This window comes from Carassius carassius, chromosome 48 (assembly GCF_963082965.1).
Source record: "Carassius carassius chromosome 48, fCarCar2.1, whole genome shotgun sequence".
In the NCBI taxonomy this organism is placed as follows: domain Eukaryota; kingdom Metazoa; phylum Chordata; class Actinopteri; order Cypriniformes; family Cyprinidae; genus Carassius; species Carassius carassius.
Genome location: NC_081802.1, coordinates 13,586,769 through 13,602,964, shown reverse-complemented (window position 1 = coordinate 13,602,964; position 16,196 = coordinate 13,586,769). Strand labels below are relative to the sequence as shown.

General features: G+C 37.7%; 1 protein-coding gene across 2 annotated transcripts in view; it reads right to left on the bottom strand.

Annotated features, from left to right (window-relative positions):
• Nucleotides 1-1,091: 1,091 nt before the first annotated feature.
• The window catches only part of LOC132131656 (adenylate cyclase type 9-like), a 29,321-nt gene continuing 14,216 nt past the window's right edge, over nucleotides 1,092-16,196 (bottom strand). The window contains exons 2-10 of one of the 2 annotated variants that reach the window (XM_059543718.1): nucleotides 11,099-11,262; nucleotides 10,836-10,943; nucleotides 9,695-9,924; nucleotides 9,507-9,609; nucleotides 6,758-6,966; nucleotides 6,414-6,573; nucleotides 5,898-6,046; nucleotides 3,751-3,777; nucleotides 1,092-2,912 (exon numbers count right to left, since the gene is read on the bottom strand). In XM_059543718.1, the coding sequence (XP_059399701.1) occupies nucleotides 1,637-2,912; nucleotides 3,751-3,777; nucleotides 5,898-6,046; nucleotides 6,414-6,573; nucleotides 6,758-6,966; nucleotides 9,507-9,609; nucleotides 9,695-9,924; nucleotides 10,836-10,943; nucleotides 11,099-11,262 (2,426 nt within the window). In that variant the 3' untranslated portion in view covers nucleotides 1,092-1,636. The remainder of the gene's footprint in view (nucleotides 2,913-3,750; nucleotides 3,778-5,897; nucleotides 6,047-6,413; nucleotides 6,574-6,757; nucleotides 6,967-9,506; nucleotides 9,610-9,694; nucleotides 9,925-10,835; nucleotides 10,944-11,098; nucleotides 11,263-16,196) is intronic. The other variant, XM_059543719.1, reaches the window with a different exon arrangement.

The window sequence follows — 16,196 nt, the reverse complement described above, 5'->3', positions numbered from 1 at the left end:
GATGCAGACTAAAAAAGGACTTGCTTTGAGAAACTAAAATTGCTTTGTTCGACTGATGATTGAAATGTAAGACACATCGCGAGATTTACTGCAGAATATTAGATTATCTAGTGTTATGAACTCATCAGAGACAAATAAATCAGTTGGAGAGAAGCAATGAAAATCAGATCTCTGCAGAAATGTTGAAAAAAAAAAAATGGAAGAACTGCGGTCAAAATCTTAACAATTGACACACACACACACAAAAACTATCAAATACAAATCTTGTAAAAGAGTAGGCAGAAATTAATGTATTATAACAAAATTGCAAGCCGCTCGCCAAATATGGCGACATAAGAACCTTCTACCTCAAGGCCATGGAGTGAACGGGTATCACAAGTGCAGTGAAATCAATAAAAACTATGGCAATACCAACTCCGACTCTGGTGGCATGATCACAGTGAAAAACAACTGATTCGAATATGAAAAAGTTTGAGGCACTGAATGAAATTAATTTAAATGCACTGATAAACAATTCAGCTACAAAATCTGTTCAACTGAACACTTCATTGAAGGCTTCGCTGGCTGAAGTTTACTGGATATATTTAGTGGAGAAAAAAAAAACACAGTGCTCGTTCTGCTGTGTTAAGATCCTTAAATACTGTTGAGTGCCATGCTAAGAAAAATAATATATATATGTTTGTTAATTTAATTTTGAATCCTGTAGGACATTCCCTCAGGCAATGAGAAACACTAAATTGTGTGGCAAAATTTTATGCAAAAAAAAAAAAAAGCACTGAACCTCCAAACACAAACATTATACTCTGATTTTCCTAATGCATTACAATCTCGAGCCCTTGTGTCCTTTAATGAAGGGGAGAGCGTGCACAGCATGGTTTTTACCATGTTTTTTGATTGCATTTTAAAAAATAAGGCTGATTGTGCCGTTTTCCCTCATTTTATGAGTTTAGGGTGCTATTGTGCGTGAGACATTTTACCTCCCATCGATAAAAGCTACATTGTTTCCTGACATATATACTGGATATTAATATTGGCATTGTGGACAGAAGTGCTGGAAGCTCATCTATATCTATCCACCCTTGCCTTGTGACTGCTATACTGTATGTTCATTAGAAATAACCTTAAAACAACCAGTTTCTAATTAGCAACTGGCTCGTTTTTGATTATTTTGAGCGAGAAAGAAATACTGAAATAAATGAAAAAAAAAATGATTATGGCATTAGAGGTGTAATACATTACAAAACAAAACTGCATTTTCACTGTCCACATCTCTTCAAAAAGCCATGCTGATATATTTGTTCAAACATTTCTTTCATTTGTTCATTTGACTGATCTTACATATTGTGAAGGCACTTTATAAACAAAACAAAAAAAAACTAATTGGAGAACATCAGAAATATAAACTCCATCCATTTCCCTACTCTGTGCTACACTGTGATCCACACAGCAGATGCTCAGAGCATCCATTTTTCTATTTAGGTCACGTTATCAACACATATTCTCTATACAGGCTAATGCTACTCGTTGGAACTCCAACAGTTGTGGTCAGAAAAGCCCCTTGAAAGAAGTAGAGTCTGAAAATTAACTGCTGATTAGCTCTTAAAGAAGGTCAGCTGATGTGAGGAGGAAACTTGAATCACTCCACTGCCCTGAGCTTTGTACGCTCATCTGCAGCTTCATCTTCCTCTCCTTGTAAAGATGTCTCTGGTCTGGCTAATGGTGCGTATAGTTGTGCTACTGATGTAAGTTGTGTACCACTTAGTGATGGTGCTTGATAAGGACTCTCGTAATCCTGTTCTGTGAGCTCTTGGACAGGAGAATTGTCCTTAGTGTCTTGGTGTAACGCCTTTGTAATCTGAGACGGGCCTAATACACGGCCCTGAGGCACACCGTGGCCACTGATTGAGGCAACATTGGGAGGGGTGGATGGGGGGTGTAGTGGTGCAGCGGATGTTGTTGTTGTTGTTGCATTGGCAAGTGTGCCATCCACCTGGCCTTGTTCCAGGCTTTGTGTGGACCCCGATCTGCCTTCGTTCATTTGTGGATACAGGTAAGTCCTCATCTGCCCTTTTCCTTTCACGTTTACAGTGCCACGATAATCAAAGGTGTAGTTCATTCTGTTAAGCACACAGTGACTCTCTTCGCTAACTTGTATGCGGCACTCCACTCCCGTGCTGTCCATGCGGCTAGCGATGTTGACCGTGTCGCCCCATATGTCATAAAGCAGCTTGGTAGTGCCGATGACACCGGCAGTCAGGGGCCCATGGTTGAAACCAATTCGAAGCTTGAACTTGAAACCCAACATGTTCTTGTTAAAATCATCCACCACGCGCATCATTTCAAGGGCAAAGTCAAAGAGGGCACGTAGGTGGGCGTGCGGGTGTGGCTGCTCTTGGCACTGCTGTCCATTTAATCCAGACGCTGCCATGTAGGTGGCACCAATGGTTTTAATCTTCTCTACATTTGAGAATGCAGGCTTGCGCAACAGTTCGTCAAAGTCTCCGATGAGTTCATTAAGTACTCTGTAGCACTCTTTCCCGCCCTCGTAGCTCTCTTCGTAGAACTCGCTGAAGTTGACAATACTTGCGAAGATGACTCCGACATTCTCGTGATTTTTAGAGTAACTCTGGTTCACCTCCAGATGCTCGGCAACATGGATGGGGATGATGTTACGCAGTAGCCAGTCCGCTTGATCTCGCATGGCTTGGATCTTGATGCGATGCTTGTCAGCTTCCACATTCCCGTGGTAATGCAGGCGGTAGCTGACCTCGAATTCCCGGTTGAGAAACCAAACCAGCATCAGCAGGAGGAAGAAGGAGAGTACGGTCTCTAGGACGAGCAGGTCGAGAGCTGTGGGCGCAGAGTCCAACTCACCTGTCTGATCTACTTCGACACTCTGGTTACTCATGTTCCTGAAGACAAGAGAAAAAGATTTCAGATTTGAGTGGTGTGTTCTACAGAATAATGACACCAACAATAGAAGGTGCTCAAAAATATCTTTTCAATTTTAAGAGGTTTTAAATCTTCCACCATGAATGGTGCTAGGGATGGGTGGACTTGTCACCTTGTCTTTATAAGTAGACATTTAAGCATGCATTAACCAGAGATTAAATGTTGGAATACGCTACATGACCATTGCACAGATTTTTGCCTAAATTTGCCATTGGGATGCCATTCGAGTTACCGAAATTCAGAGTCAGCTTGCAGATTTTCAGGAATCCAACTTGATGGATTTTACACACACACAAAAAATAAAAAAATAAATAAAATCGGAAAGTGTTTGATGGGCATAGACTATAATTTTCATCTTTAGACTATGAGTCCATTCAGTCAGGATTTCAGTCATGTTTGATATTTAAAGATATTTTAGAATTCATATTATTATTATTTGTCATATGTCTCCTAGCAACGAGACATGTTTCTATGTGGGTTTGTTGCATTTAGAACGACTTGAAACTCAGGTGGTCCATTATTAGAAAATAGTGTATAATAGAAAATATATATGGTGAATTTTTATTTAATTTCGACTAAGATTAAAGGACCCCTTTTAGTTTTAGTTTGAGTAATATTAATAATGTCAATAAAGTTACTTCCTGCATATTTCATGATATTTTAAGTGCATCATATTTTAACATTTTGTTAACATGTTCACATACAAAAAGTAAAATCTTAACGATTTTACAAATGTCAGCTCAAATCAGAGTTGGTATTAGGAATAGTTTTCTTGACATAAGTTGATAAAACACTCACCTAGAAGCTGGAAAACTGTCAGTGGCACTGCAAAAAGAAAACAGTTATCATCATAAATCAGAGTTCTCTACAGCAACCATTCATGTACACCGGAGAGAAGCAGGCATTTTAAATTCACTCTATGGAAGCTGAATGGTAGGTTTGTGTGGGGGATTGTGGAATTGATTGCTTTAAAATTTAATTTATTTATTAAATGATTTTTACAGACACACTTCTGTTGTCTTGGGCGGTATCGGATGGATTTCTTCAGTACTGGTGAACATGTACCATCATGAACAGTCATGAGTCAAAAAAATAAATAAATACACAAAACCATACAATGTTCTAAAAGTATAATGTAGTCAGTTTTAATTTTAAGGAATAGTTCACCCAAAAATGAAAGTTTGCTGAAAACTGATTCACTCTCAGGACATCCAAGATGTAGATGAGTTTGTTTCTTCATCAGAAGAAATTTGGAGAAATTTGCTCCATTTACGATCACTTGCTTACCAGCAGATCCTCTGCAGTGAATGGGTGCCGTCAGAATGAGTTCAAACGACTGATAAAAACATCATTTTGGACAATTTTCTCTTGTAAATGGTGCTTGATCTGTGCATATTTCTCTCCTGATTCAGAGAACTTTTTCACTGGAGAAAGCAATATTATGGTTCGAAGGCATTGCTTCGAATTTAAAATTGTGGATTTGTTTATTTCAAACATGCAGCTTTTCTCTTCACAAGATGTTAACGGATGGACTGGAGTTAGGGCTGGGCGATATATCGAATATTAGCGATAATATCGGAATAATTTTGACGTCGATGTACAATTTGAATATATCGGGAATATCGAATATTTCAAATTCAAGCATACTTTCCCAAAAGAACGCGCCGAATGTCCGACAAAGGAACCTGTAACTGCTGACTGCTCTACGCCCCTCTACTACGAGAGCTTTAATGATAGCGGTTGCCAGATAACAAGAGTTTAAATCTCCGAATCAGAGCTCCACTGTTACAAGGATACATTTTCTGCCCGGTGTTTGCTTATTTTAAGCAATCTGGCAACCATGTGCACGTGCTCACTCCTCATTGCGGAAGAGCTGCCGACGATGATCTGAAAACACTAACAAGCTGGAATTGAGCGATCTAATGAAAGCGTCATTCAGCCGGTCTGTGTTCTGTCGTGAGATCTCAACTGTATTGTTTGCATTTGTGATCGCAAAATAAATGCACTTACTCGACCGCTGATGTTTGAATAGAGAAACATAGGCTATGGCCATTTGGAATTACTATTGGGGAATTTCACTGATATGTTTACCAGTTTCCATAATATAGACAGAGAGAATGCAAAAGTCTTTGGTATTCATTTATATATATTTATATATAAGAAATAGCTATGTGCTTCAGCAACTAGCTCCCCATCTAAGAGGGTTTTTAGTGTCAGCAGGAACATAGTTTCATGCCACAGAGCTTCTCTTAAAACCACAGACAGTTGACAGACTTGTGTTCTTAGCTTAAAAACTTGTTAAAAAAATTAAAATAAAATACTTATCCCAGTTGCATAGTTTAAATTGTGAATTGCATGAACTAAAAAGTTGACAGAATGCACTTTCTGTAACTGTTACTTAATTTGCACTGCTTCAGTTACATATAGGCCTACATGTATTCATTTAATAAAAAGCAGTAAGTGATCTCTTGGTCTAGATTTTTTAACTGCTTAAATTAGCTGTTTAATCTAAATATTATTATTATTTTTTTAATGGGCAAAAGAAAATCATGTTTTATTTTTTATTATTTAAATGCAAATGCAAACATATCGTGATATATATCGAATATCGTAAAAATTTTGACAATATCGAGATATCTTTTTTTTTTATATATCGCCCAGCCCTAACTGGAGTGGTGTGGATTACTTGTGGATTACTGTGAAGTTTTTATCAACTGTTCTCATTCTGACGGCACCCATTCACTGCACAGGAGCCATTGGTGAGCAAGTGATAATGCTAAATTTCTACAAATCTGTTCCCATGAAGAAACATGCTCATCCACAAACTGGATGGCCTGAGAGTGAGTAAATCTTAATTTCATCAAATGATTACACTAAGTTTATAATGGTAAAGTTTGTTGATACTTTGCTAGCCAAACAGGTAACAAAAGCTGAGGATGTCTGACCTGGGCCTGGTGGTGGCACTGTAGAGCAGGATGAGTAAAGACACACCAGCCACGGTGGCCAGAGCGGAGCGCATCCAGAAACTCAGCTGGCAGAAGTTACAGTACTGGATAATAGCAATAATGAGAGCACAGCACAGGAACATGGTCACCTACACAACCAGAAGAGCACACATTAAACAGTCAACCAATCACAGATACATATTTACACACTGGGGCTGCGGGATTGTCTGTGCACTTAGACTGAGTAATGAGATTGACAGCATAAAGTGCATACAAATATAAAAGCCTCAAAGCATACTGTATAGAATCATTTCTGATTATTATCAATGTTTAAATAGTTGCTTAATATTTTAGTGAAACAGTGATAACATTTTTTGTGATTCTTTAATGATTAGAAAGTTTGTAACATGATAAATGTTTTTATAGTGACTTTTTATCACTTTAATGAATCCTTGCTGAATTAAAGCATTCATTTCCCCAAACCTTTGAGCGGCAGCAAAAGGAGGAAGGCCTCACCTGGATGGGCATCTGCAGACTGTAAGCCAGGTGGGAGAAGACGGACACCGCAGGAAGTGACACGAGCACAGCCCCGATCACATGACGCAGGAGCCAGCCAGACACCAGCTTCAACAGAGAGCGGGTACAGTTCTGTACATCGTCCAGACAAAACACCATACTGCAGGAGAAAGATGGAGACATCGTTCAAGCCATTTATTTTAAAAGATTTAAACTTCACTGTTAAATCATTATATATACTATACATTATGTCAGACTTAAAAAAAAGTCACTTTAAGAGAGAGAGAGATAAATGATTGAAAAACTGATCTAAATATAGTAGTACAAAGGTAATGACAGATCACCGAATGGACAGAACGAGAGAAACCAGTTCCAGCAGAGCGGCTGTGATGGCCACACAGAGTGTGGCTGCCAGGGGCGTCTCCATTGTAACAAGGGGATACAGGAAGCAGGCAAAGGTCAGGGCGAGGAAAACGGCACAAGACAGCAGAACATCGAGCAGCGAGCTGAAGACTGGACTGGCAAACGTCCGCACCGGCACCTGATTCAACACCTGGAGGAAACACAGATGATGAAACTCACGATTAGACACTGATGTGATGAGGCTGCACTTCTGGGAATAACCAGAAGAGGTCCATGTGTGATCGTATGGAGATCCACATACTCTCTTAGGCAGGAGTGTGTGTGTGTGTTTGTGTGCTAGTGTTTTATTATTTTAACATCACTGAGATGCTATTATAGTTACATAACATTACATACATTAGTTTATTCATATTTTTAATGTTTTATTTTTTATGTTTTCAGTTTTTATTTTAATTTGGTTAACATTTTTGTATTTTATTGCACATTTTGTTATTTTCATGGGTTTTTTTTAATGTCTGTATAGTTTATTTTTATGTCTTAAACTAGCTTAAATAAAAAAAATTATATTTTTATATTTTTCCAGTTTTCTTTTAAATTTTAGTTAACGTTTTAGTAACTGTAGAGTTTGTGTCATTTTTTGTCATTTATTTATATAGTTTTTATTTATTAATTTAATTTATTTTATTTTAGTGCATCAAGTTAAACAAAAATAAAAAAAATTTATTCATGTTTTGAATTAGTTTTTATTTTTTTATTTTTCACTTTTCATATTTCATAGTTGATACAGTTTTGAATAATTTTATTTTAGTTTTATGTCTTTTTTTTAGTACATCAAGTTAATCCAAACGAAAATGAGAAATGTTGAAATAATTTTTAATAGATGAAGTAGTTTTTAATTTTCATAATTTCAGTTTAATTTTAGTTAATCTTTGATTAGTTTTGTTGTTTCTCATAATTTTTTGTAGCTTTTTTAATATACGTCTGTACAGACTTTAGTCATTTTTATTTCAGTTTTAGTTTTTAAGCATTAAGTTAAACCAAATAAAAATGAGAAATGTGTTTTTTTTAACATATATATATATATATACACATATACAGTCGTGGCCAAATGTTTTGAGAATTACATAAATATTGGAAATTGGAAAAGTTGCTGCTTAAGTTTTTATAATAGCAATTTGCATATACTCCAGAATGGTATGAAGAGTGATCAGATGAATTGCATAGTACTTCTTTGTCATGAAAATTAACTTAATCCCAAAAAAAACCTTTCCACTGCATTTCATTGCTGTCATTAAAGGACCTGCTGAGATCATTTCAGTAATCCTCTTGTTAACTCAGGTGAGAATGTTGACGAGCACAAGGCTGGAGATCATTATGTCAGGCTGATTGGGTTAGAATGGCAGACTTGACATGTTAAAAGGAGGGTGATGCTTGAAATCATTGTTCTTCCATTGTTAACCATGGTGACCTGCAAAGAAACGCGTGCAGCCATCATTGCGTTGCATAAAAATGGCTTCACAGGCAAGGATATTGTGGCTACTAAGATTGCACCTAAAACAACAATTTATAGGATCATCAAGAACTTCAAGGAAAGAGGTTCAATTCTTGTAAAGAAGGCTTCAGGGCGTCCAAGAAAGTCCAGCAAGCGCCAGGATGGTCTCCTAAAGAGGATTCAGCTGCGGGATCGGAGTGCCACCAGTGCAGAGCTTGCTCAGGAATGGCAGCAGGCAGGTGTGAGCGCATCTGCACGCACAGTGAGGCCAAGACTTTTGGAAGATGGCCTGGTGTCAAGAAGGGCAGTAAAGAAGCCACTTCTCTCCAACAAAACATCAGGGACAGATTGATCTTCTGCAGAAAGAATAGTGAATGGACTGCTGAGGACTGGGGCAAAGTCATATTCTCCGATGAAGCCCCTTTCCGATTGTTTGGGGCATCTGGAAAAAGGCTTGTCCGGAGAAGACAAGGTGAGCGCTACCATCAGTCCTGTGTCATGCCAACAGTAAAGCATCCTGACACCATTCATGTGTGGGGTTGCTTCCCATCCAAGGGAGTGGGCTCACTCACAATTCTGCCCAAAAACACAGCCATAAATAAAGATTGGTACCAAAACACCCTCCAACAGCAACTTCTTCCAACAATCCAACAACAGTTTGGTGAAGAACAATGCATTTTCCAGCACGATGGAGCACCGTGCCATAAGGCAAAAGTGATAACTAAGTGGCTCGGGGACCAGAATGTTGAAATTTTGGGTCCATGGCCTGGAAACTCCCCAGATCTTAATCCCATTGAGAACTTGTGGTCAATCCTCAAGAGGCGGGTGGACAAACAAAAACCCACTAATTCTGACAAACTCCAAGAAGTGATTATGAAAGAATGGGTTGCTATCAGTCAGGATTTGGCCCAGAAGTTGATTGAGAGCATGCCCAGTCGAATTGCAGAGGTCCTGAAAAAGAAGGGCCAACACTGCAAATACTGACTCTTTGCATAAATGTCATTTAATTGTCGATAAAAGCCTTTGAAACGTATGAAGTGCTTGTAATTATATTTCAGTATATCACAGAAACAACTGAAACAAAGATCTAAAAGCAGTTTAGCAGCAAACTTTTTGAAAACTAATATTTATGTAATTCTCAAAACTTTTGGCCACGACTGTGTATATATATATATATATATATATATATAATTAATAATTAATTAATTAGAGTGAACTATAGTAACCCAGGCAGGTACCTCAGCATGGTAGCTGGTGCGATAAGCTGACTCCAGAGATTTCTCAAGGAAGTTCAGGCTTAGCTTGTTGATGGGCGGTTTGAAGAAGTAATCCTTCATCAGACTGAAACAAAGACATTATGGAGAAAACCATGTGAAAATGAACTACTGAAATACAAGATGATTCAAATTCATCTTCTCTTCCTCACCTGTCTCCCTTTATCACTTCCACAAAGTGCACGTCGCTTTTCTCCCTAAAGTTCTTGGAGCGCAGTGGGAGGATGGCTGAGTGGTCCATGCCTCCTACGGTGGCCACACTTCCTACCCAGCTCCTGTCCTGGAGTTTGTCGCACAGGGACGACTGGCTGACCGTCGCCTGTTCCTCACACTGAGGACTCAACAGCCCGTTCAGGGTTTTAGGGCTACGGCCAACAGGATACTGTGCAAAAGAAGCAGAATTATCTCAGAAGAGTCATTCGTTTGGGATTCAGACTGCACTTGATCAGTTCAAAAAATGATCTGTTCGGGAATCGGACAATACTGGTTGTGCTGTAGGGTTCTCATTCTTCAAAATAAAAATAAAGCAAGTGGTTCAAATGCAGATCACAAAAAGACTTAGTTCGTTTAGGAATTTTTTGATTTCATAAAAAGCAGCAGTTCAAAACAGTCATTCGTCCAGAAACAGACTACACTGGCCACACTCTATAATTCAGACTGACTCAAAAGAATCAGTTCAAAAGAATCATTCATTCAGGAATCAGTTCTAATGCACTCAAAAGTGTCATTTGTCTGGGAATCGGACTACACTGTCCGCACTGTGTGTTTTTGATTCACTTAAAAGAACCGATTCAAAAGACTCATTTGTTCAGGAATCTGTTCATCACTATAAAGAACTAGCTTAAAAGAGTCATTTATTTGGGAATCTGACTACAAAGGCCACACTGTATGTGTTTGATTCATTCCTTTTTATGGGATCAAAAGATTCACTTGTGCATGAACTGGACTACATTGGTCATGCTGTAGGTTTCTGACTCATCAAAAAGAACCATTCGTCCAGTAATCATTTATAAGGCTGACTAATTGATTGAACTTCAATATTTAGTTTGGAAAAGAGCAGTGTTTTGGTGAAGTCATTTCAAATCTGCCATCTCCTAATGTTTATATAGGACTAAAGGTGTATTAAAACTCTTAGCTGAGATGTTATACTCCTATTTACATCAATATTGCATACTATAGATCTATAAACGGCCACGAATGACTGGCATTTCAGTGTCTGCTGACGAACTCCTGCTGAAATAGTTTCGGGTTCTTGGGTGTTGTGCATTCATCATTGTTAGTTTTGTTTTAAACCTTGCTGCTGTTGTCTCGAGGTTCATCCTGGCAGCCATTTCGAGTTGCTTCATCGGCTATCGGACTGTCAACAACAGCTACAGAGATGCTACATGATGTACACACAGGCTGCGAAAGAGAGAAAGAGAACAAATAGCTCAATTGAAGAAAATGAACTGAAGAAAGTTTTGAAATGAGAATTCAAGTGTATCACATGTGTAATTGAAACACAGCATCTCTCTCTCTCTCTCTCTGTGTGTGTGTGTGTAGAGAGAGGGCTGTACCTTGTCGTGCGAGAGCGGTTCAGCGGCGACGCGGTGTGTGTGATCTGGAGTGTGTGTGTTTGAGGACGGGCTCAACATCTCGCTGAAGTCTCGACCCAGACTGACCTGGGAACAGCCACAGTGCGAGCCCATCTTCCTTCCCGAGATCAGATACGTCTTTAAACCTACAAACACAAGACACAAGCACAGATGTATGCATCTACAGATTTCCCATCAGTCCTTAGAAAGTTTTCCCACAAACCTATTGCACATATCTGTTCGAAAAAAATGTATGCTATTATAAATGTTTCTAAAGTCACCTTTAAATCAGTTTAATGCATACTCGCTAAATTAAAGTATTGGTTCATTAAAAATAAAATTCAGATCTGAAGTAACAATCATTGGGATGTATAAGAAATCTCCATTGACTTGCATGGTCTGAACGTTCAGGTTCAAAAACTGTCCGCATACAGCTTCAGGCTACACGATTAATGATTTAGAAGTGTAAAATAAACTGGACAATCTCGTTACCGCAAATCTTCTCTCTCCGTGCGTGCAGACAAGCACTGATCCTACACAGACACACAAGCAGTGCTTCAAAGCACCTGAGCAGGTTTGTTTCAGCTCTGATGTTTACATTAAACAATACTAAGCACAAGGATGAGCACTTCTGTTGTACTAACACACACACACACACTCGAGTGCACACTAACACAGGAGAAATCAAACAGAAAGCCCTTCCAGCAGGTCAGTATCAGCCTGAGCAAACATACGGCTCACAAGCTAACCGCGCTACGCTCGTATATAATCTCCTAAAACACACACAGGCTAAGTGTCAGTGCTAACACTGCTGCGGGGAAATGCTTGCGCATATTTGAACATAAACTACATTGTGTAGCCTGCAGGAACACTCTCTCAAAAGCTCAGGCGAGTTCCTCCAGCTTCTGTGAGACATGAAAGATGCGGCAGAGTATAAACAGGTCCGTACGCTCGGCCGTGACTCGCCTGGATGGGAGCGAGCAAACCCTCAGAAAAGATCAGCTCTGCTGTTTCTCACACACATCCAGTCCAGACAGACGCCAGGGGTCGCCAACAGACAGAATCGGGTACCACCAAGACTTGACACTGGAATAAATAAATGCCAAACACCGTTTTATAATTGAATCTCATTTGTATCAGGCACATTAAGGTCAGCTCAGAACGCCATGAGTTGATACTGTTGCTAAGTTCAGAAGTTTCAAGGCTGAAATGTGAAGTTTATCGTTTTATAACACCTTTTGTTTTCGTGAAAAACCTGCATCTGAACTGTAAATCATGCTTTTCACAGTCATAGTAGTTTTATATGAGCATGTCTTAAAAAAGATCTTAAAAAGGCTTAAATTTGAGCTTAAATATCCTGCAAATACCCCAGTCTGGTAAAACCCCTTCAATTTGTTTTTCTGGACCTCAGCTGGTGAGAAGGGTTCATTACTGGACCTCAGGCAATTTTAGCTGAAGACTACTGGTCTGCGCGGTTATTTAAAATGTTCATATAAAAGTGATAACCATAACTCTGCACTTCAAATTCTAGTCACATACTACCAGTCAAAAAAAAAAAATGTTTTTAAGTGAATATTATAAATATTACATTTAGCAAATGTCAAATTTGATAACAGCATTATTATTATTATTAGAGAAACTATATTTATTTTTATTTAAAATATTTATTTTATATATTTTACATTTTATTATTATTATTATTATTATTGTTACAAAATATTACATTATTATTAATAAATAAAAATAGATGAGAAACATTTCATAAAATTATTTTACGGTTTTTAATATGTTATGTTATTAGTATTATTAATAATAATATATTTTATGAATGTTAATAATAATAATAATAAAAATAATAATAAGAGAAACGTCTAGTGAAATTTTACATTTTATATACACACAGATATATTATTAATATATTATTATTACATATTAATATATTAGTAGTAGTACTAAAAGAGAAAAATTCTCTCTTATTTTTATACATAGTTATATAATATTAGTACTATTATTATTTCTATAAATGATAACATGACAATACATTTTTTTGTATTATTAGTATTACTATTTCAAATTGTATTAAAATGGCATTCTACCCGTGTGCAATATTTGTAACATTTATTAACACAGTTAAATAGTATATTGCAGTTATTTGTTTGAAAATGTATCAATCATCAGCCAAAGTTTAAACACGACAGTTTTAGTAAGAATGACATAAAACAATATGCCCAGTTTTTCTGATGTTTCGTTTATACTCTTCACAAGTCGACCTACAAATGGCTTATTATTTCCACATTAAACTGGTTGAAGAGTCTTAACAGTGCATGACAGAGTCTGTGGTATCCAGATGAAACTTCAGGATGTGGCCATTTTCCCTCTCTTTCCCATCACCAGCACTTACTTTCAGTGGATATCTCAAGCAGGCAAACTGATTTTCAGCCTCTGTTTCATGCTCAGCCACAGTGAGCCATTTCTGAACAAGCTTGGAGCCAAAGTACGTACAGATCGGTACACATAAAACTTACAGCCGTCCAAACACAATGGGCCTGCGGGGGCCACATCAATGAGCCATTCACAAACATCAAGTCCCTTCTAGCTTCTTTGTGCTTAGAGACGCAGATTAATAAAGACCTGAGCCACAGAACCTGTCTGAGCTGGATGGCCATGTGGACCCGCTCCTCCCAAGAGAGCTGGACTCAAGGAAGTCATAAATACTCCTTTGACCTCTCAAACATGGGAACTGAAAGCTAGCTGGGATCAGGGGATATTCATGCAGTACACACAAGCCTGGAGGCACAGCCGTCTTTTCAAGGGAACTGCTATAAAATAATTCAACATAGCTGGGAATCCCAGCCTGGGATTTAACCGCGAGCTTCCCCGAGCTAGAATTTCCATTGACGCACATTAGCATACAGAACCACGAAGAAACGGACTCGTGCGAACATTTAAGAAGGTGCAGCCATAGTTTATAGTAAATGAAGTCTGTCCTGTGACTTATGGAACATGAGCATGTTCAGATCTGTTGCTATATGTACAGTGCATTTGTTCGGCTGGGACACGAAGAGCTTTTATAATAACACAAGTCATTTACATATAGAAATGATAAAGATACAGTAGCATAGAGAGCAGATTTCATTCTAAGGGTCAGTGAGAGGGTGAAAACATGGTACACATTTTTCTACAAGAAATACTGACTAAGACCAGTGGTATTCAAAGGGGAAAATAAGCGAAACTAAATGCAGGTTCTTTGCCTCTGATGCCATTTCCTCTCTAGCAGTATCTATTGATTTAGTCACCGACAATAGAAACTGTTTTGGGTTTATTGTGGGTTCAGGTGAAGTAGCATCACAACTGATGTAAGTATCATAAGACCACATAGAAAGCAAGTGGGAGCGTCATCCCAAGCATAACTGGAGCATTGATTCCTTGCATTACTCTAAAAGATCAATGAAAACTTTGGATCTGATAAAAAGCAGGTCAGAGTTCATGTGGTCACTGATCAGAGGAGGAAAGACCATCTGCTGGTAAGCGAGATAGCGAGAATGAGTGATCTCGATGGACTTTATAAATCGCCATTAATAGTGAAGCATCCATTTAGCATGCCTCGGCACAAAATTTAGCTAGTTGGGATACTGTATCCTAACGATAAGAAGGTCAATAAATGATAACTGTGACTGTAACTGTGACTATTACGTAAGCGGTCGTGGTTGCCGAACAAATGCACTTATTAAACCGCTGTTGTTTTAATAGAGAAACATTGCAATTTGTAATTTGAATTACTATTAGGAATTTTACTGTTCAAATATTTTAGTTTTTTACAGTTTTTGCAAGTCTTTGATATTAATTTATATATTAAATAGCCTATAATAAATCAGTACAGTAGACTATAGGGCTGTCAAAAAGGCTGAAAAACTAAATTAATTTTTTTTACTTTTACAAAAAAAAATATTTTGTAAAAAAAAAAAAAAGCTTTTGGCTACTGAGGCAACAAGTGGGCGCATTGAGCAAAGTAACATGCACGTTTCTTCAAAGCATAATAAAATAACACGACTATCTTTGATAAAAGTGCATAATGTTTAAAATAATGTTTATAAGCCTTATATGATTAATAAATTTGCTTAAACGATTAGAAACAAAACAGCATCATTCATGAATGTATAGTTTAAAACAAAGGACCAAAAACCAATCACAAAGAGTACTTTCTTCATTTAAAACCTTGAGATGTAACGTTTTTGCATTCGAATGTGGATTTTTATTTTTAATTCGACGAATATTCAAAAATCCATTATTTTTTTTTATTTTTTTTGACAGCCCTCCTAGACTAGGTAAAATAAACCATTGGTCCACATTCTATTGATTTGTGCTTATTGGTGAAAGTACAATACCTGAAATGTAAAAATACATCTCAAATTTCTCAAACAATCTTTTTGATTCTAATTTTGAGCAAACAAAAATGTATGTTTAACCATTATACATGTTGAAAATGTGACGAAAAGATTTCATTGACTAAAACGCTCAGACATTTAGTCAACTAAAATTTGACCGGAACAAAAACAGGACAAGCAGTAAAATATGATAACTAAAAAGAACATCTGACACCAGGACTAAGACTAAATAAAAACTGGCTGACAAAATCAACACTACATAGAGGTCACGTTTATAAAGAAGTCTTACAGGTACAGTAGCCAAAAAAGGAGATTTATAATACCTGGAGGAAGCTAACTGTTACTAATCTTATTTCATCTCGATGGCAGTTGCTCGTCTAGTCCATGTCTTCGCCATCTTTCCATCAAAAAGTGGCTGATGGCACCACAAGGACATTCACAGTACCAAACTCTTCCCTAGCAACTAACCTGTTGTTGCACACAAGAGATTGTTTTCCAGGGATCTCTAAAATGTGACATTTCCATCACCAAGCTAAGTTGGCAAGCTCAACTGATTTGCATACTAATGGAGCTGATAAACTCAATGTGGACATGGTCAGATTGAGAGTAAACACAAAGCTGCTGTCTGAACTACAATTGAAGCAGAAGTGAAGTTTGCAGCTTGAAGGCAGATGTTGCCACTATAAAAAATAAGG